The sequence below is a fragment of the Leptonotus elevatus genome, chromosome 1, assembly GCF_054856555.1.
Source record: "Leptonotus elevatus isolate MCC_2025b chromosome 1, RoL_Lele_1.0, whole genome shotgun sequence".
NCBI lineage: Eukaryota > Metazoa > Chordata > Actinopteri > Syngnathiformes > Syngnathidae > Leptonotus > Leptonotus elevatus.
The window spans coordinates 21,938,062-21,963,920 of record NC_141239.1 but is presented as its reverse complement, the minus strand read 5'-3'; the positions used below and the strand labels follow the sequence as shown (position 1 = coordinate 21,963,920).

General features: G+C 38.9%; 3 protein-coding genes across 6 annotated transcripts; 1 reads left to right on the top strand and 2 right to left on the bottom strand.

The window, feature by feature from the left end:
- Nucleotides 1–42: 42 nt before the first annotated feature.
- LOC147181238 (alanine aminotransferase 1-like) lies at nt 43–7,933 on the bottom strand. Its single transcript, XM_086084227.1, has 12 exons — nt 7,887–7,933; nt 6,152–6,275; nt 5,987–6,076; nt 5,805–5,913; nt 4,805–4,935; nt 3,648–3,891; nt 3,497–3,576; nt 1,978–2,114; nt 1,728–1,902; nt 1,464–1,619; nt 391–503; nt 43–288 (listed from the first exon to the last, which is right to left on the bottom strand). Exons 2-12 carry the CDS (start codon nt 6,212–6,214, stop codon nt 198–200), a joined length of 1,389 nt encoding a protein of 462 aa, XP_085940353.1. The 5' UTR covers nt 6,215–6,275; nt 7,887–7,933; the 3' UTR covers nt 43–197.
- LOC147181237 (ranBP-type and C3HC4-type zinc finger-containing protein 1-like) lies at nt 7,757–14,569 on the top strand. The gene is made up of 8 exons (XM_086084239.1): nt 7,757–8,242; nt 10,069–10,240; nt 10,324–10,386; nt 10,464–10,605; nt 10,704–10,794; nt 10,862–11,147; nt 12,968–13,050; nt 13,329–14,569. The coding sequence occupies exons 1-8, from the start codon at nt 7,973–7,975 to the stop codon at nt 13,473–13,475; spliced, it is 1,254 nt and encodes a 417-aa protein (XP_085940365.1). The 5' UTR covers nt 7,757–7,972; the 3' UTR covers nt 13,476–14,569.
- On the bottom strand, nt 14,444–25,859 carry gpaa1 (glycosylphosphatidylinositol anchor attachment 1). 4 transcript variants are annotated; one of them, XM_086084191.1, is made up of 14 exons: nt 25,777–25,859; nt 25,418–25,509; nt 24,589–24,624; nt 22,355–22,534; nt 22,175–22,286; nt 21,943–22,090; nt 19,203–19,304; nt 18,932–19,128; nt 17,768–17,964; nt 17,483–17,636; nt 17,325–17,393; nt 17,055–17,251; nt 16,076–16,246; nt 14,444–16,006 (listed from the first exon to the last, which is right to left on the bottom strand). In XM_086084191.1, exons 2-14 carry the CDS (start codon nt 25,489–25,491, stop codon nt 15,763–15,765), a joined length of 1,881 nt encoding a protein of 626 aa, XP_085940317.1. In that variant the 5' UTR covers nt 25,492–25,509; nt 25,777–25,859; the 3' UTR covers nt 14,444–15,762. The 4 variants fall into 4 exon arrangements, with proteins under 4 accessions (XP_085940317.1, XP_085940326.1, XP_085940335.1 ...); XM_086084200.1 differs by having other exon boundaries at nt 17,055–17,248; XM_086084209.1 differs by lacking the exon at nt 24,589–24,624.

The window sequence follows — 25,859 nt, the reverse complement described above, 5'->3', positions numbered from 1 at the left end:
CTTTTTATTTGGCTTTGTTGTCAGACACCACAGAGGGAAGCAGTGATGGCAAATCTATTGCTAGTTATTTTATTTATCATGCTTTATTACAAATGTATTTATAATTTCATATAATTTTACATATGCACCTCTCTGACAGTAGTCTTCTCGTCATTGATGCAAAAAAGTTTTTACACTGTCCTGTGGAAAACATTTCTTTACGAGAAGTCCTTCATGAATTGTAAGTGGAAGGCACTGAGGCGTCTCAGAAGTTTCTCCATTTTGTCTGCTGGGGTCATAATGCAGAACCTATACAAGGGGAAAAAAAATATTAAATAAATTATCCAAATTAATACTAGTGGTTCCAAGAGGGCCTTTACCACCACCTGGTGCTTGGACCCTAATCCTAACCTGATGTGGTAGGTGCCTTCCTTTTGTCCGTACTCGCATCCTGGACTAACCATCACGCCGGTGTCCTCCAGCAGTCTGGTGCAGTAGAACATGTCAGGTTGCATGCCCCCTTCCTGAAACGTGACGGTTGGGTTCAAGGGGGCGCTTTCACATCTTGTATTTAAATATGTGGCTTCTGGAGTGCATACCTATATGACAAGTGCACATTTTTCAGATCTCATCTTCCTATTTCTGAAAATGCGACAGTGAGTGACGTTCATACGATAAGTAGGAACTGTTTGAAATTGTGGTGAAAAAAAAATGCAGACTCTGATGGAGCCCAATTTTTCTTCACCAATATCTAAAAAAATAAAAATGATCCTTTCGTTGTGTTTTCATATCTGACCTTGATCTTTTAGACTGCTGACAATATTACAAAGATCCCACTGTTTCCATTCATGAATAATTTTGGTGCTTGAGAACTCAGGTTATGAGTTTTGGAATTTTCATTTTAGTTGTGATTTCGTTTTGAGTTTTGTTTTTTTAAATTTAGTTAGTTTTAGTTTTCATGGTGGTTCTGTTTTTATGAGTTTTAGTTATTTAAAAATTACTGCTTAGTTTCTGTGTTTTCTTTTCTTTTTTTATGTGTATTACTTTTGCACGTTATTTAATAAACACCACAGTAAAATGAAAAAAATAACATTTCTTATCTAGCGTTACGTTTCGGCTGAGTTAAATGAAAAAGCGGGCAAGCAAAAGGAAACGTCATCTGAAGGTGCTTTTCTATGGCCTACTGCTAGATGACATCACTTCTGCATGACACACATTCAAACATCTTTATTCCGGTTATTCCGGTTAGTATCAAAATAAATATACTTAAAATAACATTTAAAATCATCGCCAAAGGCTCTTGTATTAAATTAATTACCAACGACTAAAACGAAGGACATTTTCGCTGTAATTATAGTTTTATAAACATAAAATGTAGTTTCAGTTTTTAGAAATTAAATCAAAATTGTTTTTTTGTAATTTAGTTTTTTCATTCGTTAACTAAAATAACCTTGTTGAGAACCCGCCCTCAAAGAGGATCTGACCTTGGCTTTGTGAATGGCTTTCAGCGGCAGATGCAGTCTGGGGAAGGCAAAGGCTCCTCCCTGCACGGGCTGGCAGCTGACAGCAGGCAGCCGGTTGAGCGCCTGCTGCACTCTCTTCACGTTGTCAACCAGCGTGCTCCTTATGTGCGCCGTCTCCTGTGGGAACGGGTTTTGAAATTGTATTAATCGATGGGCGTTACCCATCAGCGGTTTACGTGCATCCTTTCTGACATTTTGCGTATTTTTGGACCGCGGTGGCCTCACCTGCATGTAAAGCGGGTACGAAGGATCTCCCGGCTGGGGGGGCTTGGCCATCAGCTCCAAAGCAATTTGCCCGGTGACGGGAGGACACGTGCCCATATGGAACAGCTGCTCGACGTACGGCATGATGGCGGGGTCCATGTTGACCAGCTCCACGTATCCTCCTCGAAGACCACACCTGGTCGGAAAACAACAGAGTGCCTACGCGGGCCAATCGGGAGGCTTTGAGCGTGTCACGTGATCCGCGGCTTACTCTCCCAGGAAGCCTTTGGATGCCGAGTGGAAGGAGGCCAGCTCCAGCGTGTGGGCCAGAGGAGGCCCCAGCTCACGCAGGAGCTTCTTGTAAGACACAAATTCCCTGTTGGAGTCGTAAACGCTGCCCTGGTACACCTGCGGGTATGACGTCATTCGACTCATTTGCATATTGTCAACTTTCAGTGAAAATGAGTTCTTGGGGGGAAGTTCAATTTTAGGAATATTTTTGTATTGATTATGATTCATATAAATAAATGAATTCTATAACAATTTATTTAAAAAAATAGATTTTTTTATTTTTTTACAAATTAAATTTCAATGGTTATCGACCGGTTTTAAACATGATTCTGTGGTGGCAACAATGAAATAGCAAAAGAAAAGCTGAAAAATAACCACTCTGTTGGCCTTTATCATGAGATAACCATTTGAGGGTTAGTTTACCAAATTTGGGCAGCATGGACGGACAAATGGATGAGAGAGATGGATGGATGGATGAGAGAGGGATGGGTGGATGGATGCTGAGAGACAAATGAATGGATGCATGAGGGAGATGGACGGGGACAGATGGATGATGGATGGATGGATTGATGAGAGGGATGGGTGCATGAGGGAGATTTATGGGACAGATGACGTTTGGTTGGTTGGATGGATGGATGGATGGATGAATAGATGGATGGTGGATGATGAGGGACAAATGGATGGATGGATGAGAGAGGGATGGGTGGATGAAAGAGATGAATGGATGGGTGGGTGGATGGATGGATGATGGATCTGGATTGTGGCGGCCGTGGCTCAGGGTGTCGAGACAGTCGTCCAGTAACCAGACAGTTGGCTGTTCGATCTGCGCTCTCCCCAAGTCAAGTGTCGTTGTGTCCTTGGGCAAGGCACTTCACACACATTGCCTCCGGTGCTACCCACAATGGTGTATGGAAGGTGCGAATGTTTGGTGGTGGCGGGAGGGGCCATAGGCGCACACTGGCAGACTCGCTTCCGTCAGCCTGCCACAGGGCAGCTGTGGCTACTTAAGTAGCTTACCGCCACCACAGTGTGAATGCAGGAATGCATGAATAATGTATCCGTTCCATTGTAAAGCGTCTTTGAGTGTCTAGAAAAGCGCTATATAAATCCCATGCATTATTTATTATTATGGATGGATGAGAGAGCGATGGATAGATGGATGAGGGATGGATGGATGAGGGGCAAATGGATGGATGGAAGGAGGCGGGACAGATGGATGGATGATGGGGAAATGGATGGCTGGATGAGAGAGATGGATGGATGGGGACAGATGACAGTTGCATGGCTGACTGGCTGGACGGATGGATAAAAGATGGATGAATGGACGGATGGAGGGACATGCTGATGGATGGAGGGATGGATGGATGGGTAATGAATGGCTGGATGGAATAAATTGGTGTTTTTGCAACGTATTGTGTTTGACCTGAATTAGGAAACATGTGCCTCCCTAATATTTTCCCAGTTGCTCTGTATTAAACACGAAACAACACTTTGCTCACCTCGTCGGCAAGAAGGAAGAGTTTGTTCTCCGCCACGAACCTGATGACCTCCTCCATGGACTTCCTGCTCTGGATGTGCCCTGAGGAGCACGAACAGCTGGAACATAACCGCAAACGACACCGGCGGCCATCCAGTTGCCGACGTTCGCACCTGTGGGGTTTCCCGGGTTGATGACGTACAAAGCGATGGGCCTGCATGCTCCCTGGACGGACGCCAACGCTCGCCGCAGCTCATCCGCCCGCAGCTCCCAGCCGCGCTCCTCATCCAGGAAATAAGGGACCAACGTGCCCCCCAAGACCGTCACGGACAAGGAGGTGGTGCTGTGGCCCGGCACCGGAACGAGCACGCCCCTCTTGGGGGACGCCTCGCTGCTCACCAACAGTGTCAGGATGGTCTTCGTTGTTTGGGCGACATCATGACATTCATGCAAAAGTCTGTTCAATTATGATTTTTTTTTTTTTATTATTGTAATTGTTCAATAATCACAGATTTGAGGACCTTGATCATTAGTAAATATGAGTTTAAAAAATACATTTGTGATTAATTATTAAATTATTAATAATGGCTTTTTAAAACAATATTTCTTTAATGAATTAATGGATTAAAAATATGTTCACATTTTTTTTTCCACATCTATGAAGGGACATTATTGGAAATTTTAGATATTGAATAATACAGAGGAATTTGGATGCCAAAATAATTTATGTACATATAGACCTTTTATTTTATGGATGTTCTTTTGAATGTATTCAGTGGCATTTGAATTTAATTATTGGGATTTTTTTAATTTTGTAATTGATTACAGGGGTCTCTAAATATATAATTAAAATGTTTGTTTTTTTTAAATATCATGATAAATGTAATTAAATATTATTATACTGTGTTAGCAAACAATTAAGTGCTACTTTGATTAATGTAAAGACATTTGTTTGGCATTTTAGTCGTGTAATATGGTGGGCTTTTTTGTGTCCAAAATAAACATACATGCATATGATATACGCACACATAAAATAACAGTAAATTATGACATATTTTAACTGGCTGTCAATAGACTTAATCGAAAATTTCAATTAAAAATCTCTTATTTCAATACCGATTGACACAGTGACTAATTTTATTTACTGGTATATCAATGAAAAAGATATATGTTTAATGACACTGATAAATAAGTTGTACATAGCATTGAAGGATGTATTAATAATAGCATTTCTATTCATTTAATGACTTACTCAAATTTGATTTAAAACAAGCGTCCATCCAACAGTAGGCTATAATGCTGTCTCGTGCAAAAATGAATGAGCGAATACCCTGAGCGACGTTTGGGAGCCTGAATGGATCCAAATGTTCTCGGGATCAGCTGGAACGCCGTCACGTTGGCTAATGAACTCAGCGACGCCCTCTACTATTTCGGATATACCTGCTGTGTTTGTATACGAGCCTGAAGAAAAACAAAGACATCTTTAATAGTAAAAGTCCCCAGTACACCGTCGAAAAGCAATTAAGCAAACCCAATCGACTCGTAAAATTATTAACCTTGATAAAGACTTGATAAATTAGATAAGATAGCTAAATTAAACTAAACTTAAGTAAGCTAAACTAAGATAAACTAAGCTGAATTGAACTAAGCTAAGCTAAACTAAGATAAGATAAGAAAAAATAAACTGAGCTAAACTAAAATAAGCTTGGATAAATTAAGATAAACTAAGCTTAAATAAACTAAACTAAGATAAACTAAGCTAAAATAAACTAAGCTAAGACAAAATAAACTAAGCTTAACTAAAATAAGCTTAGATAAATTAAGATAAACTAAGATAAGATAAACTAAGCTTAAATAAACTAAACTAAGCTAAGACAAAATAAACTAAGCTAAACTAAAATAAGCTTAGATAAATTAATATAAACTAAGCTAAGATAAACTAAGCTAAGATAAACTAAGCTAAAATAAAATAAACTAAGCTAAACTAAAATAAGCTTAGATAAATTAAGATAAACTAAGCTTAAATACATTAAACTAAGATAAACTAAGCTAAGCTAAACTAAGATCGAGAAGCTAAGATCGATCGATCGACCTGCCTACCGATCCATCGATGGATCGATCAGATAGATAGATAGATAGATAGAGAACTTGCCTACACCCAAATTATTTTGTTTTTTGCAAGTAGCTTCCAAATTAAAACATTGTCTGTAGAGTTACCAGAAGTTGTATTATGACGGCAACAGTTTGAATGATTGCACTTGTGTTTTCTACGTGAAAAGTGGTTTTGAAATGAGAATCCTTAGAAGTGGAGTTCGGCGATTCCTCCCTACCGACACTAGCGCCATCACACCAGCGTAGCAGCTTCTGGGCCCGACGTTTGACATCCGCGGGGAAGTTGTCGCCGTCCAGCAGTTGCGGGTAAAGACAAGCAGCGAGCACCTGCCGCACCGTGCGCGCGCAGTCAAATCAATCCACTTATACAAAATGCATTGTCATCAGCCGTCTTTGTTACCTGTCTGACAAAGGTGAGCGGTTTCATGCCGGCCGTGTGAGGGTCGCCCCAGCTGACGTCGATCACATCCTCGAAGGGCTTCTTCGCTCCCTGGTTGCCACATTTGGGTGGGAAATGACAATTTATAGCACATTTGGAAGATTTCTTTCAGCATTTTGTTTTTACCTGCTGCAGCGCCTCCTCGGTGCGAGACGCTCGTTCCATCGGGGTCGCCAAGTGGGAGCTCATCTCCTGCGTGGCTGCAGCTCCTTTGGGCAGTCCAAGTTGTGGGAGTGTCAGAGGAGGATTCCTGGTTAAAGATACACACAGATGACGAGGGAATGTGTACTTTATTAACAGGCATGATTTTTGGTTTGCGTTGAAGGTCGTAAGAGGATTGGGTACAAGTTGACCCTTTGGTTCATATTTTAACTTGAATTTGTTTCCATTAGGAATACACACGTCAGTCTGCATGCTTTACTCCAGATTCAAAAGGAGAAATGGTTAATATGTCACTGTCGGTGCAAGGTTCGAAGCATTATACAGTCAGTTCCAAAAGTATTGGAACGGCAAGAATAATTCCTTTGTTTTTAGTGTATAGCGACATTTGGGTTTCAGATTAAAAGATGAATATGAGACAAACGTCGCGGATTACATCCTTCATGTCACGGCACAGCACATTTTTTACTTTAATAAATTAAAGTCAAAGAATTTTAAAGTGGCCCCTGCAATCTTCCATTTTTCTGCAAGTAGCCCTGAAATGAAAAAGTTTGGCCAACTATGATTTAGAGTCTTGAGTCGTAAAATGACCCGTTTTCAGAATGTGTAAGAAAACAAAAGAGAAAACGCATGCAAGCACGAGACAAACATGCAAAGTCACACAGGAAGGCCCGAGCCCAGATTTAAACTCACGATTTAAACCAGTTGACCACCATTCCACCACGTTGGACGACAACGTCGAAATATAATTCCTTCGTGGACCTTGACACTGGTTGATAGTTATGTCCTGGAATGACATGCAAACTACATTTTTAAAATAGTAATCATAATAATAATAAACGTATGTGTATTAAATTATATATTTGTATTATTTTAAATATTGCTAACTTTATTTTATTTAGTTTAATAAAATATTGATACATAGGATATAGTTCCACTGTTATAATTAACTTTTCAATTTATTTTCAAATTAATTTGAATGTGAATCATTAAATATAAACTATTGATTTTTTTAGTATATTGTTTATGTATACAAAGAACGTAATTTACCAACAAATAGGATTAAACTTCACTGGTTTACTTGTATTTCCAAAGAAGAAATAAAAAAATAAAATAAAAACTTGTATTTTCATAATTAGGTACAATTTAATCTAATGCAAGTAACATTCATTCTATTATTATTAATTTCTTCCTACATATTTTTTTATTTTTGTTGTTCTACTTAAGCCCCACTTTTTTTTATTTGTATTACATGTTTGTTAAATTAATTATTCATTTTCGAATTACTTGCATTTTAAGCTCATGCCTATTAATCAAGCAGTAATAATTATATTTTATTGTTCGTGTATTTTTTGTGGGTTTTTTTTAGATTCGGTTAAATCATTTTAGTTTGATTTATACAAACAAGCCTAGAACTATAAATAAATGTTATACTGTTTTAAAATATTTTATTATATTACTGTACTTGGGTTCTAAATTTGATTTACATTCAGTGAGACGCACGAAAAGTTTCAAACACCGTAAAATCTCGCGTTGTTTCTTGACGGAGCGAAATCTTGGACGAACGTACGTCCAACTCGTCTACTTCCTGTTTTGTTTCTTCTCTCCTTCCCGTACCTGGTGGCTCGGTTCGGTTAGAAATGGAACCATTAGCCGGCCAGGTGGACATATACGACCGACCCGGGAGCACACGTGCTTTTACCTCCCATCGGTGGCTCTTCTAAGCGGTAGTAGTCACTGACGCTCTCTCGGCGGGGCTTCCGAAGCCCCGCTCGTCCGCGGGGCGACATGGCACTCAGCTCGGGCGGCTGGGCTCCGCAGGTTTCACTGCTCGGTTCTAACCAGCCCGGAGCCTGCGACGCCGGCCTCGCTCCCTCGTCTGCTTGCTGCAGCACCGTCTTAATGTCCGTCCGCGTGTCGGTGTCCCACTCCGGTATCCGCCCCTTGTGCCTGCCCGGAGCCGACAGCGAGGCTCTGCGCCTCCAGCTCAGCATGGACCCGAGCCGGGCCGGAGAGTTTCGACTGGCCCTGCGGGACACCAGCGGAAACCGCAACGTGGTGAGATTTCATCCTACAATACCGGCCTGCTTCTTACTAGCGTATATCTACATGTAAGCAAAAAAAAAAAAAAAAAAAAGTTAACACAAGTTTATTTATTTATTATACTTAAGTGTAAAATTTACTGAAAGTAATAAGCTAAAAGTTTGTGTTGGTTTTAGTGACACTCAATTACGATGGTCACTGAAAACATCGATTATTTTACGATAAGATATTGTCTGCACCCTACTAGTCTAAACACGACATTCTGATTAATGCAGCTGTGGAATATGAATTAAGCAGGAAAATCCACCTGTGTTTTATCCATCTTAGTAGGCGGCCATTTTGCGTTGTACTGTCGCTTGTTGAAGATGACGTCACTGTCGCTCAAGCGTCATTTAACAACTAATCACGGATCAACTGTTTTGTGAAGCTGACCTGTGATTGGTCGTTACCTGAGCCCTGCAGCAACTGTGATGTCAGTCGACAGCAAGTGGCAAAATAGCTGCCCCCTGAGATGAATGTTTCTTTTGACTTATTTCCCGTTTACTACTATTTACAAAAACGAAATTATTTTTACAACAAAGTAATATAAAAAAACTAATTGAAAACTTATTTTGTCGGTTTTATGCAAGTTAGTTATTAAAAAGGAGGGACAAGGCAAAAAGTCATTTTAGGGCATATTCATGTTTAGAAAGAAGCATTTTGTTACAAGAAAAAACTTGGTTGTAAAATTTACTTAAGTACCATACTAAATTCATAATTGTGGTAAATATGTGTATGGAAAATATGCAAATTTAAACACAAATGAAAACCAGTACATACATGATGGTAACTGAGCATACCTTGTGCCAATGTGCCATTTCTTACGTCATGAACGTTGTAAACCGACAGCCATCTATGAAATACAGTATAACCCAAATGGTGCAACAATAACACAAAAATGACCAATTGTTAACGACTATTGCTAATTATCACAGTACACGTGACATGCAAAATGTGGCTACATCAACAGAAAGCAGCTAGTTGAGAGCCCTTTGATTTGTTTACTTAACAGCTATTAAATAGGGTATGTCTGCTACACTTGTGGCTGCAGGTGTTTACGCACCTGGAGATGGGTGTGGAGGCATCTATTACAAGAGCTTGCACATTTTTGGAATTGTAAACAACATCAATGGTGCATCGTATTACAATTTAAATATCAAATAAAACTGGAGAGAAACGGCAAGCACGCAGGCAGAATAGGCGATGTGGCGTGAAGATGGACACACAACTTTGTGGAGCCACGATCAGGACTCCACACAACTCTGGCATTTTGTTTTGTTGAGTCACATTCCAGTTAAGTCTTTAGTGTCTGGTTATTTTGAATTTGAAAAGTCGTCTTGATTCCACGGAACCGTCTTAATAGAGAAGTAGTGTTTGCCGCCATCTTGTGGCAACTACAGGCAATTTTTGCGGGAGGGTCCATTTCTTATCCTGATTTCCCGTGGCACACTTGAGCTCTCATGGCAAAATGGGTGTGAATTACTGGATTGAAGGGACAAAATAGCGTGTCGGGGAGGAACACAATAAGTATTTGATATGTGTCAACAACTAATTCACTAATATTTGTCATACCTAAATACAAACGAGCCCGTTTTTTTACATACACTGCATGGTGTGTTCACAACGCAAACAGTGTAAGGGGCGGGAGGGCACAGTTGACGGCAATATTAAAGAGCTGCCGCTATTTGACGGAATCCGATATCATAAAAGTGTATTTAAAAAAAACTCTATAGTAAATGCTGTCCATTATTTGGGAAATTTCATTGCACTTATAACTGAGCCATCTTTTTTCCTGTCCCCAGTTGGTGGAGTTTGACCTGCGCTCGGTGCACTACGAGGTGAAGTCGGCGCGCTGCCACGAGATGCGTTTGACGGCGCCGCCTCACGACTTTATCCGCTTCTCCTTCCGCTGTGACCGCGAGGCCGAGGAGTGGGCCACCGTGGTCATGTCGTCACTACGAGAGGCCCAGCGGGGTCAGATTTCAGTTTCTTCGTCACGTTAACGCAAGTCGACCAGCTTCGTCGTGAGACGCTTTTTATTTTTTGCTATCTTCCAGTTTATGAAGCAAGCGGCAAGCAAGCAGACGCCACCGCTACAGAACCGTCACTGCCGCTCGCTGGTGGGTGTCGCCACTTATTCGCTAATCTTAACTTGCTGACCAACGTACTCACTTTTCCATCTCTTCATTTTCTTCAGAGGAGCTTTGCTTGGAGCTCGTCAAGGCGGTGGAAGCCGGCGACGCGCAAGCCGCTGCCATGCATGCGTCCGCCCTGGCCCGGCAGAAAGCGACTCTGAGCATCCAGCCGGCGGAGAAGAACTACGCCAGCGGGGAGATCAGGTACTCGCATATGACTGAAATTTGAATTTGTCATTGAGGCTAATTGAGTTATAAGATATTTGTCAATAACGTATTGTAAAACTTTTGTTGTCTTACAGCTTGTCTGTGGTAGTGGAGGATGTTTCTTCTTCCTGTTGCTTCACAGTTAAAGTCTTCCCCTACATGACGGTGGCTGCACTCAAACAACAGGTTACATACAACTCAACATTACAAGAAGAAAAAAAAAACAACAAAGCAGCACTGTTTACCTGCGCAGGTGTTCGTGGAGTACAGCTTCCACCCGCGCGTGCAGCGCTGGGTGATGGGTCAGTGTCTGTGCATGGACTCGCGCTCGCTGGCGTCCTATGGAGTCCAGCGCGACGGCGACACGGCGTACCTCTACTTGATCTCGGCGCGCCAGGCCCGCATCACGCGACAGCTGTTCCAGCAGGATCTGGAGGGCGCTCCGTCCGCCCCGCCCCTTCCGCCCGGCAACGGACCCGCGTCCCAAGACCGTCGGGGCTACAGCACACTGCCGCCACGGTTACCCCACACCAATCAGGGTACGTCTCTGCACGTTTCTAATTGTCAATTGTAGGACAATGCTCACTCGGTTAACATTTATCATTAATTGGCCATTACGTTTTTCTTCTACTTTCAGCAAGCAAAGCAATGAATGATAAGTTTGCTGCCAAAACGGGCTATAGTTGAATAGGTTTAATATTTTGTATTAAAAAAAACAGTCGTTAAAGCTACTAAACGCAGAAAATTCAATTTAGAATCGTTACTGCCACCTGTTGACAAAAAATGAAATTGCACACACCCCTGACACAACACACACATGAAGTCACATGACAGAGGGCTGGAAATTCGAACCCAAATCCAGCCTGAAAATTATGGACCAGAGGTTTTCATTGTGATTCGTAATGGAACTCCTGCTAATTAAAATATGTTTCAGTCATAAAATGTCAAATAATAAGCAATTTTTGGGCAAATTGTTACAATGTGCAGTACTTTGTGGCATTTCAAAAACATAAAAAAATCATAGCTGAACTTAAAAAAAAAAAAAAATTATATATATATATATATATATTTTTTTTATATATATATATTTTTATATATATATTTTTTTATATATATATTTTTATATATTTTAATATATATTTTTTTAAATATATATTTATATATATATTTTTTTTTAAATATATATTTATATATATATATTTTTTTTTAAATATATATTTATATATATATATATTTTTTTAAATATATATTTATATATATATATATTTTTTTAAATATATATTTATATATATATATATTTTTTTTAAATATATATTTATATATATATATATTTTTTTTTTAAATATATATTTATATATATATATATATTTTTTTTAAATATATATTTATATATATATATATATATATTTTTTTTAAATATATATATATATATATTTTTTTTAAATATATATATATATATTTTTTTTTTAAATATATATATATATATATATATATATATATATATATATATATATATATATATATATATATATATATATAGGTAAATTATAGGAATGGGGGAGTTACCGAAACTTGCCTTATTTTAGAGTGTGTAGAAATTGGGATTATTTTCAATGTTAATTCATAAATAAATAAAAAACACTATTACAGTACTGGTAATATGCAGCAAAAAAAAAAAAAAAAGTTGTTTCACAACAGTGTATTTTTTTATTTATTATATAATCATAGATATAGTAACTACTATTTATATTACACTCATCTTGAATAAGACTGACACTCCACCATCTTACTGCTACGGATACGGCTTTTAACTTTCTACTACTACTATATTATTATATTACTATATATTTATGTCACTCACCACACTAAATCAAGTAGTGGATTTCCTCCTCACTCCAAAAGTGTGATTCTTTGCTGCGTCATCAAGTGTTTGCCTCTACTTGAGTATTTCCAGTGGGTTGCACACCTAAAGCACGGACTGTGGCATTTTTGTCTTAGAGACAGAAAATAATGTGAAAACGCTGCTCAATGTATCCAAGTAGCACGGCGCCAGCCGTAAGTCGTTCCTGTACTACAAAGACCAAGATTCCTTGCAAATAGGAGTAAGTGAAGAACAATAGAGCATGCGCACAAGGCAAACCAATGCCCTGTTCAATCGACATACCTTAATAGGAATTTTTATGACGAAGAATTCGGGTTAGAAAAGGGGTCACCCAGGGGTCGTATTCGGGTTTTAGCTCATGTATTGCCTGCATGTGAACGTACTATTGGTGGCTATGTTGTTGCTTGACTTTTAAAACTAGAAGAAAAAGTTGTCAAATATATATATATATATATATATATTTTTTTTTATATACAGGCGGTGGCGATAAACCAGCTGATTTACAGGTTGTCCATGACATGGAGAATCTGCATTTGAGCAACAAACCTACTAGAACACAGGTAACCATCAAAACCACACACCTTTGGGAAGGGCCCTCTAAATGAAAAAGGCACATTTTGTTACTGACACCGTAGAGAAAAACACTTATTTGACCATTTATTGCATTATTTCAATGTTTTTAAATTTACTTTACTTTCTGTATACTTAGAATGTTTATTTATGTTTTACAATACGAGTTTCAGTACATTTGGCCCCCAGGGAGTAACCAATTTGGCAAAAGACGATTAATAAAGTCTTGTGCTAACCCAAACGTCCTGTAATCCCCTGCTTCCCGTAGACGGAATGGGCGTGTCCCTCATGCACATTCATCAACAAGCCTTCTCGTCCAGGCTGCGAGATCTGCGCTACGGCCAAACCCGACGCACACGCCGCCAACGCCCTCCAGCAGGCAGCACGCGGCGAGCCTGCCTCGAGCAGCAGTTGACCGCCCATCGCTGCAGTTTCCTCTCTCTCACACACACAATGCTATGCCATACATGTTGTCGACACACACCACGATGATTGTCAAGTGCACTGAGAGTCCTGGCAGCCGATAGCTGTTGGAGACGTTTGAAGCACTGTAGCATGACGCCGGAATAAGAGCGTTCGGTTATTTTTCACAAATGCTTTGAGTTTAGCCACACCTCTTCTCTATTTTTTAAAATTTCATTTTGAAAAAAAAAGTTATTTAATAATTTATTGGAGCGGAGGTGGCGACTAACCTGGCAATAGCCAGATTGATAATTGTGATTTCTCCACATTATCAATCTGGGGGTGCTTTGCTCTGTAAAGGCGGGACATTCTGTACAGTACTTTGAGCTGATTGGACAATGCGGCATCTTGTACACGTCTACCTAACTCTTTTTTTTGACCAATCACGGCAACGGATGAAAATATCATCTTTCTCATCGAGAGGGAAAAAAGCACGAACATATTTACCAGATAAAAATGCATGAAGCGCCTCTCACTGTTCAACATTCAACAAGGAAACAGTAAATCAGCAAGAACAGAATTAATTGCAGCATCCATTCGTCCATGTTAGGTTTGTTTACCCCGGAGTCAGCGTTTCCAGGTTTCGTCACAGCTGCATATCCCGCCCCCAAACGCAATGCCGCTTTGTGATTGGTCCATACAAAAAGTGTACAGATCAGTCAAAATCAGCAGGCTCTGTACAAGATGTATTCTCGGGAGTTTGTGAACTCAAATACCGCAAGAATTCAGCTCGCAGAGCAAAGGTTTTAGGTGGTGACGGAAAGTGCGGGCAATGTTGGCATTTCCGTCTGGGCAAAACTGTGAAGTTGGCGACGAGACAGGATGTTTACAGGGTGGTTACAAGTGCTTTTACTCTTTACAAATCTATTTTAATGGACACGTGTGCTTTTTTTTTTAAATGATTCATAATTGATGTACATGTTAGTAGCTGATTTGATTTTATTAGATTCCCTCCTCGAGTTGTGACAGCGACGGAATGATGTTATACATATTACTGTGTAAAAAAAACAACAAATGACATTAGCTGAATAAACAATTCCATACCACCGTGGTGGTCTTATTGAGAACATTGAACAAAAAAAATAAATTCATTAAGTCAACATCACTTTCTGTTTTAAAGCCTTTAAACGGAACAACTGGAATTCACAATGTTTTAAAACAAGTATATAAAAAGAAACCCACTCTGCTTTCCAATGTGCCTTTCTTAAATCCATATGCAGTGAAGTAATGTACATAACATTCATCCTTTTTTTTCCTGCATAAATACAGAGCTGGAGATCAGTACATTAACCTGGAATTGTTAAATACGTTTCCTTTATTGAACTATGAGCAATGGGCTCTTCGCATAGCTCAACTACTTTCTGAACTTAACACCCTTCTTTTGTTTCCTGTCTTTCACGATTGGACAAAATTATTATATATTTTTTTGAGAGCTCAGTATTGTTCATTCGGTAATTTTACCAATTTGACATGTCGTCATCATTGCTCTCTTTTTATTTATTTTTATTTAGTATGTGCGTGAGTATGTGCATGTGTGCGTGCATGCGAGTGTATACTCATTAGTTCATCTAAAACCTATTAAAAAAGAAAGGAAAGTGAAATCCAGCACCGACAAGACATTACCTACTACCCACCGGGTTATCAACCAGAGTCCTTCACCAACCCCAGAAACATCTAAATTCCAACAAATTAGGGAGACCTCAAGAGACCAAAGGAGAGACCGAGGAAAGGAAGGAAGGACAGACGAAGCAGAGTGAGATCCACAGACATCAGCTTCCACCGATTCAACGAACAGAGGAAGAAGCAGATTCTGTTTGAATTTCGATAGATTGGACAAATTGATTAATCCAGGTGTGTCTGGCCATTGTCGTCGTGGTTACGGAGGTCAGGCACATCTGAATTAATCAGCTTGTCCACTCATGAAAAACAGGAAATGAAGGAATGGTATTGAGTTCAGGAAGTAGTGGATTTGTGCAAAGAGCCCATTTAATCCATTATTTGCACATAAACATAAAAAAAAGAAAATGTTCTTCAAACGGCACGGCTAGTTGTTAGGACTGAATCCATTGCAGCCATGTAGTACACTCAATTTTGCCTCCAAAAACAATCAATTGATGCTTATACCCACCCCTAATAAAATATATTAAAAAAAAAAAGTACAGTCAGTCCTCCAGTGGACTTATCAAGGGTCAATCCTTGGTGGTAGAAGAACCTGAGATTACCTTTGTTGAAAACATGTCCTACTTCCAGAAGAGGATGTTCCAGAAAAGCAGCCAGCAGGGATACACCAGCAGCGCCACCAGCGGGAAAACCAGCGAGCCGTACAGCGTGTGGTCCAGGATGCCCTGCGAGATGACCGACAGGAAGAGCAGCCAGCCGTCCTGGAAGCTCAGCGGCGTCTCCTGCAGCTCGTGGAAAACGAAGACGGAGAAGAGCAAGATGCAGGCCGGGCTGAGGACCACCAAGATGACGGCCGTCGGCAACCTGAGGGATGCGAGAAGTGGCGAGTCAGTTTGAAGAATGACGGTGAGGTTCGACGCAGGCGTTTTATACTTGGGGGCGTGTGGCGTGACGCCGGCCGCCACGGGCACCAGCGTGAGGGCGAGGATGAAGCCCAGTGAGAAGTTGAGGAGGGCGGTGCAGCCCAGCAGCACACTCAAGTGCAACAAGGCTACCAGCTTTAGAACTTTCCAGCCCTGCTCCGTCCCCTCGCCAGACACAAATCTGTCTCACACACACAGGAAGTCAGTATAAATGAGGACACAAGGGTGGAACAAAATGGCCTGGTTGATTTTTCTTTCTGTTGGGGGGTGGGGGGTATTCTCAGTTATTTAAAAACTCACCTATGGCACCATCTTTGGTGCCCAGGAAATATCTTGACCCGAGCTGGAGCTACACTAAGACAAAAGTAACTCTTTGCCGCCATCTTGTGGCATCTTGGTGCTAAGTAAATATTTAAAAAGGGGAAGACAACCCAAAATGTCTTTAAAATAAAATGGTATTCTCTATTCTGATCAATATTGCATTTGTGGAATATGAGTTAAGCAGCAAAATCACCTGGCCATTTTGCCACTTGCTGTCGACTGAAAATGACATCACGGCTCAGATAATGACCAATCACGGCTCAGCTTGAGAACGTCATATGACCAAACTCAGAAAACATTCTTTTTTTAAACTTTTGTCTCTCTTTTTCTGACAATTTTCAAATTTGGACCCTGATATATTTTTGAATATTTTATTAATATTATTAATATTTTATCTAAAAATAAAGACAAATATGTAAAAATATATTCATTTATACTAGTTTCACTAGATCTACAAGTTGCAGACCCCTGGTATAGAATATTAGTATTAGCAATTTTGCAATATATGCCTTTTGTATACGCTAGCATAAAAAAAACACATAAAAAACATATAAATACGTCTTTGAGACACTGGTAATATTTAAAATATAAGGTATTTATGCGTTTTTGGGGAGCAAATGAGTTAAACGCGCCTACATTTGTAGTGCCAAATCCCGGTGTAAAGTTACCTGTGTGTATTGTGAGGCAGAGCCAGGCCAGCCGTGTAGACCGCGATGGCCGTCAACACCACAGCCTCCGTCTCAGACACCGGGAAGTGCTCCACCGCGATCTCCTGGAAGCGGACGGGCAGCGCGTAGAGGGCCACCCCGGTCAGGTGGCTGATCACCACCGGAGTCAGCACGGACAGCACGCTAGTACTGGACTGCTGTGAGGAGGATAATGTAGATTGGTGTGGACGTAGTGTTGAGGAAATGTTGTCATCGTGAAGCCATAGCAACCTGCTCCACATTGGCGACGCCATCTTGTGTCGCAGGGGGCGCTGTGATTTGAGCCCACAGATCCAAAGCCTGCATTTCAATCAAGGACTAAAACTTGGGACACGTGAGGAATTCTGCTGGTTGTTATTTTAGTGTTAGCCGGCTGAAAGTGAGGATACGCGCAGCAGCAGGATGATGGCGATCAGGCCGAAGGCTGGCATGAAGTAACTGATGGGAGCCATGTGGGACAGCGAGGGCAAGAGGTAGAAGAAGTAGGACTGGTGCAAGCGCTCCAGGAGGTTGTTCAGCTTGCGAAACATTCCCTCCAGGAGCCTAATGATGCAAAGACACAAGGGGAAAACATTGTTCATTTTGTTCACCACTAAACCCTTGTATTTGAAATAAATAAATAAAAATCAATCAAGAGGGTGATGTGAGCTATGAGATGGAAACCCATCACAAACCTGCCGACGGTGGTGGCGTCCGTCTTGTACTGGCGGTGACTGTTGATGCCTTTGATGGTGATGGCCTCCACATGGTAGCGCAGGAAGAGCCCGTGGTCGCCCCAAGAACTGCCGCTGGCCTGCTTGAGCATCATCAGCATCATCGTCTGCACGGCGTGGCTGTAACCTGACGTGCTGTCCCAGTCGTTCCTCTGCAGCTGGGACACAACATTTTAGGATGAACACAAATGAATGTTTACGTTCCATCCAGTCCGCCTCATTTCTTGCCGCTTATCTGCAATTCTCTACATAAGTCCTTTTTATTTTGCTCTAAACTCCATTTTGACTTCACATACATTGTAATGTTCTCGTAATATTGTTCGATATTAGCCAGTCTAAAAAGGATCAAAATAGATTGACTGGATTTCTAATTTCAGTATTTTTCTTGTATATTGTCTTTTTATTTGCGCTTTAGGATTTCATAATGTAGTATATCGTTACTGCTATGTAAAAAAAAAATGTCAATTTTTGTCTTAAAAATAATAATTTTGGGCTGAAACTGAATGCAGACATCCAAAAAACGTTTAAAAAAAAAATCACAAAAATGAAAAAAAAATGGACATAAGTGTTTTTCACATAGCAGCGATGATATGTTGCATTAAATTTGACATTTTATGTTTGTATATGTTTAAGGTTTAAAATATTTGTTCCATGCAACATGCATACCTATGTACTGGATTATTTTGTTTATTATATCATTTGTTTATTCCACAACACTTAATAGGGAAAATATGTAAAAATGGACATTAAAACAAAAAACTAAAGAGAAGATGAAAATTTCTATTTTTACATCAGTCATAACATTGCGAGACTGAAATTTTATATTTCCGAATTTTTTATTTTGTAAAAATTGTATCTTAAAGTTCACAGCTGTTTGCAGAACAAGTGATTTAAAAATGCATATTTTCAGGATCCAAAGCTTTACTTTCTAGAAAAAAATATTTATTTCAAAGATAAATCATATTTTTCAGGATACCACACGCACATTTTCAAGAAAAAGGTCCTATATTTCAGTTTTGTTTTTTTAAAGTTGGGGGGGGGGGAAGTTTTCAAATTTTGTAGATAAAATGCCATAATTCCTTACTTTCTAACACATCCTACAAATGTATTTTGCAGCTTTCCTACCTTGCCCTGGATGGTGCAAAGGACACCGATCTTTTGACAGAAAGCGTTGAAGAGGTTGACAAAGTCCAAGTTGGGCAGCTGCCCGTTGAGCCCCTCGAACACGATGTCCAGGCTGGTCACCACGTCGCTGCTGAGCTCCAGAGACAGGGCCGCCTGGATGGCCCCGGCACGGCCTTGGAGAGGCGAATAGTCCATCCCTATGCGAAGGATGATATCGCTGACAACTGCTTGTCAAAATGACCACGCGTATGCACGAGGAGAAATGGGTCACCTGTGGTGTTGGTGTTGTGGTATCCCTCCAGCCAGGCATGCATGCCGATCTGATCGTGCTCGTTGACGAGGAAGATAATGTCCTTGGCCCAGTACACTTGATCTATTAAAAGGAAAAGTATCCAGTTTTCCTCAAAGTCTTAAGACAGCATTTATGCATATATTAGTATTTTCCATCAATCTTTACAGACAGGTAACACATGGCTTACATTACATTGCAGAGCAAAGCAAAACTGGATATATGTGAGAATGAGTAATTTATCTTCATTTTATGTTGCAGTCCACTAGCATTGGGGACAAGCGGGGCAGTATCACACCCAGGAAGATAGAACGGTTGCTTACTTTGTAATGCACATTAATTGTAATGCACGCTACTAGGAGTGTGCCCCAAAAAAATCGATTCTCATAAGAATCGCGATTCAGAATCGATTTTAAATGTCCCAAAATCGATTTTTAAAAATAAATTATTTTATACTGTCTTGCCTTTGTCTGTGTGTGCCTTTATTTGGAGCGCTGTTCATGTTGTACCCGATTTGGCCACTTAGGGGCAGTGTGGTTCCACACGGTCTAATACACTGTTAAGTTGAAGCCACATTAGAGAGTAGAAGGAAAAAGTCACGATCAAGTTATTCCAATAAAAGTTGTGAGTTTTTTTCAGCGTTGAGCCGTTCTTTTGATTAATAAAAGTGCTGCAAGTAGCGCGCTAATTAGCATTAGCGAGTCAGACTGGAGTAGATCATTACAATTCCTTGCACATCTATAGATTGAAGCAAAAATCATTGTCAATCAAATCATTTTGATACAAAAATCGATTCTGAATCGAAAATCGATTCTGAATCGAATCGCAGACCCACAAATCGGAATCAAATCAAATCGTGAGACATTCAAAGATTTCCACCCCTACACACTACCAATACTTTAAAAAAACAGGGGACAAAATAATAAACAAGAACAAAAAAAACAAACAGAAGACATTACTTTTTTTTTTTTTTAAAGGATGGGCGAGTACCGATACCAGGCATCCTGGCATTATTTCAAAGCATTGGTACTCGCGACTGTGCCTTCTTAGGGCGTTTTAAGGTCGGAAATTAAAAGAATGGAAAATTAACATTAATTTTATTAAATTTTACGGAACAATGCTGAACAATTGGGATAGCTTTTTCTTTAAAATAATCTGTCATTGATTTTTCTGCAATTTTATGTATCAAAAGTACTACTGGTGGTATCGGTGACTTAAAAGTTGAATATTCATACTGGAAAAAAATAGGTATCAAACATACCTACTCTTTTATGCTGAGGACTGTTATAGGGGGGAAATACAAGAGCAAAATGAATAGTTTTATTGTTTTAAACTCTAAAGACTACTTATTTTTCACATTTATATGTGGTTATGTTCATGGGGTTGTTCATTTTAATACAACCAGAAAATAAAAAGAATAGTGTATTGTAAGAAAAAAAAAGTAAAAATAAAAAATAAAAAGTAACAATAGGCTAATGATATTGGACTCTCCTCTCTTTACTGACTTTTTGTAATGGATAAAGAACAGGTTTTTTTGTTTCAACAATACAATTTCATAAATAAAATAATTAAAAATTATATATATATATTTTACTTTTTTTGCCTTGTCTGCAGTCTTTTTTTGATGGTAAAAAAGATAAATTAACAAATGAAAACAAAAACAAAAAAAATCTGTCTTGGCAGAGTTCATTCATTCATAAAAAGAGAAAAAAAAAGAAAAAAGAAAGGACAATATAAAGCCATATTCAAATTGAAGTAAAATAAATGAAAGGGGACAGAAAGAAGTAAAACTTGTTTTCTCTGCCCCTAATCAACACAAAAAAAGAAGAAAAAAAACACAAGATGAATGACAGCGAGCGGTCAGTGTAACGATACTACAAAATCATTTAAAATATTTCAACTGCGTGTCCTTGTGCTATATATATTTTTGCAGTAGTTGTGCTTTTATACATTAAAAAAATACAAATACATTAGTATACACTATTAAAAAAAATCTACAAAAAAAACAAATATTAGTATTTAAATGATAAAATACATACAATTAAACCTAAATTTTATGCAATTTATACATTTTGTTCTGTACTGCCTTGGCAGAGGTCATCGCTTTCATCTGTTATTTTAATGCAATGAGAAAAAAAATATGCATCACAAAGAAACAGAATATAAATTCAATCTAATTATAATAAATATTGATTTAAAGAAACAATTGTAATACATTTGTTTTAAATCCATAGAAGTATGTTGTGCAACAGGACTTTTTTTTGTAATTTCTGGACTATAAGCCGCTACTTTTTTCACTTGCATTCGACCCTGCGGCTAATACAAAGGTGCGGCTAATCCCTCAGATCACAAGGGTGGGCACTATAAAGGAAGCGCAAGAGCGTCAAGCTTAGCAAAACAAACCAAGTGAACCCAAATACAGTAGGAGAGCGAACGACAGCGAGACAATTTGCGCCCTCATGATGGAAAAGAAAGTAGCGGGAACCCGCTGCCGTAACATTAAAACACCTGCGGCTTACAGTCGGGTGCGGCTTATGTGTGTAACAAACTAGAGTATTCCCCGAATTTAGCTAGCGCGGCTTATAGTCAGGTGGGCCTTGTAGTCCAGAAATGACTGTATATGATATGTAAAAAAGGACGACATAACTGAAACAGCAGAGCTAGTAACAAAGCTTTACTTTTCGCCCAATCGATGATATTTCCACTTGTATTCCAAACTTACTTCTTAAGTACTGCGCCATAACCAGCAGCAACCCCACAGCCTGGTTGTTGTCATCTTCTTCACTGCACTGAGCGCTTAGCACCAGGGATTCGGTCCGTGGGGTACGAGGGGCACGGAAGATGCCGTACACGTTTGTACCTTTCACCATCTTGGCGGGAAGAGAAGGCAGAAATGATGATGAGTCGTAGAGTTTGAGTTTGAGTCCGAAAATGCGTAACAAGAGTTGAATTACAAATCTCTCTTTGTTTTCATCCGGGAATGGTAGCTTGCGGGAGAACGTCTGCGTGTACACTTCCAGGCCTCGTGCCTTCATGGTTTCCACCAGCCAGTCCACCGGCATCCCACTGCACGCAAAAATCATTTTGTTCCAACAGCACCGTGGGCCAGCCAACCGAAAGGCGTCAAGACTTACCCTGCTTTGTTCTTTTGTACCCCAAACTCCTTGGCCGTGAGCAGCGCCCTCTCCCCGCCCGAGAAGTGCTCCTCTACCATGGTGGACCCCATGGCGCTCTCGGACATGTAGGTGCGCAGGATGAACGGTTCGAAGGCCAAACCCATGAACCACACTATGCCCGCTATGTAGCACATCCCACTGGAGCAGGCGAATGACGAATGAGAGGATGGAAACCGAAAGAAGAAGAATGTTATCTTTTAGTTGTTTGTTCGGTTATTCTTGTAATGAAAGAGTTCCAGAAGAATTAGAACATAATTCTACAGCACCTAGTTATTAGAGAATGTTTATAGCACTGTAATCGGTATTTAACTAACAAGCTTAAAGAGAATGTGTTTTTGCTTTACATATTCTTCCACATATCATCTACTACAGAACACTAACTAGTACATATAAAACACTCATTTAACATGGAATATCATATAAACTATAGTTGTAAGAATGAATATGATCAGTTTTAGTGAGACATTTATTTTGGCTTTGTGCTATTGATAAAAAAAATAAAAAAATAAAAAACGCATATTCTGGCAAAGCTTATTTGAAAATAAAATTAGAGACAGGCCGATATTTTTGTTACAGATTATTAGTAGTCAAGAAGCCGATATTTGGAGCAGATATTAATTTTCACTAATATTGGCGTCAAAATTTAAATTAAAAAAAAATAACTTCAACTTTGTTGATTTTTTTATAGCATATGCTAACAACTTTTGGATTTGCAAAATATTGGGAGTTATTTTTAGTTTTTTAATATCTTTGTTTTAAAATTCGAACAAAAGGTTCAAAGACCTCCCAGGGTAATTAGTAGTAGTCTTAGAGAGCAAAAAAAACAAAACAAAAAAAGTAAATAATGCCTTATCGTTTTCTACAGTAAATAACGTTCAAAATATCTTAAATGTTAAACACTTGTATTTATTTATCTTCGTTTTAATTTCAAACAAAAACGGAACGTGCATAAAGTACAAAGATCACTACCCACATTGCTTCTTTCTTTGGTAATGTATATACAAACATACAAGGTGAAATAAAAAGTGGTATATTTACAATGGACATAAGTGATCATCTCCCTGTATTTACAATCTATGAAAAATTAAGGATAAATACTGCAGGAAACTCCAATCATCATAAGAGACACATCTAGAAAAGCAGTAGCACTTTTAAGAGAAGATTTGAAGCGGCAGAACTGGGATAAACGACTTAAATAATCCCTTTAATTCTTTCATGACCAAACTCATACATTCTTATAAAAAATATTGTAAAATGATTTTTCATTTCATGCACAAAGCAGGAAAAATACTACTCATAATCCTTGGATGACAAATGCGTTGGAAAAATGCTTGTAAGAAAAAAAATCTTCTATATAGAATGTTTCTCAAACATAGAACAAAAGATGCAGAATCTAGTAATAAAAAATATAAAAATAAACTTGTATCCATCCTAAGAAGACAAAAAATTGATTACTTCACCAAAAAAAAAAAGCCTGGGGTATAATAAATAAAGTATTGAATTAAGGCAAAGCAAAACCAATCTATCCAAACTATTTCATGAAGGACCATCTGGTAATTCATGATAAAGAGGAAATTGCAAACCAATTCAATGACCACTTTGTGAATATTGCCCCAAGATTATCACAAAATATCCCTAATGAAAAATGAAATTGATTATGGAATCATACCAAGCAATGTTAACAGTATTTTTCTTGAGGCTGTACAAGCTAGTGAAATTGTGAACATTGTTCAAAATTTTGCAAGTAAAAAAAATCAAACGGCTACACAGACATGAATATGTCACTGATGAAGCAAATCATAGATGTGATTATAGAGCCTTTCACGTACATTTGCAACTTTTCATTTATAACAGGATTTTTTTCCAAAATATCTTAAATGTTAAATATGTACTTATCCTACTGTTAATTTAAAACAAAAACAGAAGGTGCTCGGCGCCAATAAGCTATCCCTAAATCAATTAGAACTGTGACTAGGACTTGTGTACTTTTCAAAGTATTCTTGTGGATCATGATTGTGTATGGATGCATAATAGTTAGGGTTGCACAACGATTGGCTTGGAAATACATACCTTTGATCCAACGTCAATAAATGTCTGCTTTTACAATGTAAAAATGGGCAATTGCCAATGTTTGGTGTCTGACTGACTGCCTTTCACCTTTCCTGTTATACGGAAAACAATGTCAAACTTACGCCACACTTGAAGTCTCTGCCTGCCTTCCACCTTTCCTGTTATATGGAAAACAAAGAGTAAACTTTCTCTGCTCTTGATGTCTGTTTACAAACAGAAATTAAAGTCACTATTGCCTTTTTTTTGAAAAATACTAAAGCGGTTGGACCTAGCAAAATAGTAAACACCAGTCGCTTCTCAATTCACATTGTCCATTCCTACAGGCTTGTGATCTTGCAAAACGTCTTCAGTCGCAACCCAAGTACTATTCCAATTGAAAGTACGCACAAAATATCCAGATGTTGTTCTTGTCTGCTAGCTTAAACCAAGGATGCATTGGTTGTTGACTTGTGAAGACTTGGCTGGGAAAATACCCCAAGATGCATTTTGTGCTGCTATCAAAATGGATAACATGACAGCAGGAGAGGACTCATGACGTAACTGTAATGAATTATGTAAATAAGTACACGAATGATCCAATTATAAGACTAGCGTTCTGACAAAGTACGTTCATACGTATGCCTCATACTCTGCATTCTTGAAAATAAGAAACTGAAACTGTGCGTTCTTTTGTGAACCAGTTCCTCTCTTTTCAAAAGCACGATGTTGATGAAAGCATTGCATTGCATTAATGTTTTAAAATGCGGTCCCAACAAGTCCGTTTATATTATATACTCCTTATTTCTTTATTATATAAAGCATGGCATTTTCTTACTTCGAAAAAAGGTAACTATTTTTACTTTTAAAAAATGTTTCTTGTTATTTGCACCTGTAATTACAGTTCATAAAAAAAGACAAAGAATAACATGAGTATATGTTACGGACATAAATGTGAGTGGGAAATGAACACACCAGATTGGAGCATTGAGACGAGTGAGCAGGTTGATCAATGCCTTTCTTCTGTTGGGGTCAGACAAAAGTCCCATGGTGCTCTAGAATGAATCCTGCAACAAACATACAAGTATCTAAGCCCATTTAAGTATATACACATCTAGAAATGGGAAATAGACAACATATTTGGAACATTTTTCGTTATCACTACACCTGCTTTCACTGCTTCTTTTGACAAGAGTAATTAGCCTGCACCCGGCTAACTAGCTAGCTTCAGCAAAGCGACAATAATTTTTTTCAAGCACGAACACAAAACTAGTATAATTGATTCGTTTATGTATATCGTGTTGTTTTAAGAGACGGCGTATTAAGAACAATACCCGTTTCCTGTGTGAATGCCGGTCAGAACAGCTGATGAACGAAGAGCGCACAAAATAGTGTAGATTCACTGTTTCCACCCGGA

Coding starts and splice junctions, on each gene's coding strand:
- LOC147181238 (XM_086084227.1), bottom strand. CDS start 6,214: ATGAGCTCCCACTTGGCGACCCCGATGGAACGAGCGTCTCGCACCGAG. Junction 6,077..6,151: donor CCGAGGAGGCGCTGCAGCAG/GTAAAAACAAAA, acceptor TGTGGCAACCAG/GGAGCGAAGAAGCCCTTCGA. Junction 4,936..5,804: donor GTGTGATGGCGCTAGTGTCG/GTAGGGAGGAAT, acceptor GTTTTTCTTCAG/GCTCGTATACAAACACAGCA.
- LOC147181237 (XM_086084239.1), top strand. CDS start 7,973: ATGGCACTCAGCTCGGGCGGCTGGGCTCCGCAGGTTTCACTGCTCGGT. Junction 10,606..10,703: donor TACGCCAGCGGGGAGATCAG/GTACTCGCATAT, acceptor GTTGTCTTACAG/CTTGTCTGTGGTAGTGGAGG. Junction 10,795..10,861: donor TGGCTGCACTCAAACAACAG/GTTACATACAAC, acceptor TTACCTGCGCAG/GTGTTCGTGGAGTACAGCTT.
- gpaa1 (XM_086084191.1), bottom strand. CDS start 25,491: ATGGGACTTTTGTCTGACCCCAACAGAAGAAAGGCATTGATCAACCTG. Junction 17,394..17,482: donor CCATCATCCTGCTGCTGCGC/GTATCCTCACTT, acceptor ATTGAAATGCAG/GCTTTGGATCTGTGGGCTCA. Junction 16,247..17,054: donor CTGCCTCACAATACACACAG/GTAACTTTACAC, acceptor TGTGTGAGACAG/ATTTGTGTCTGGCGAGGGGA.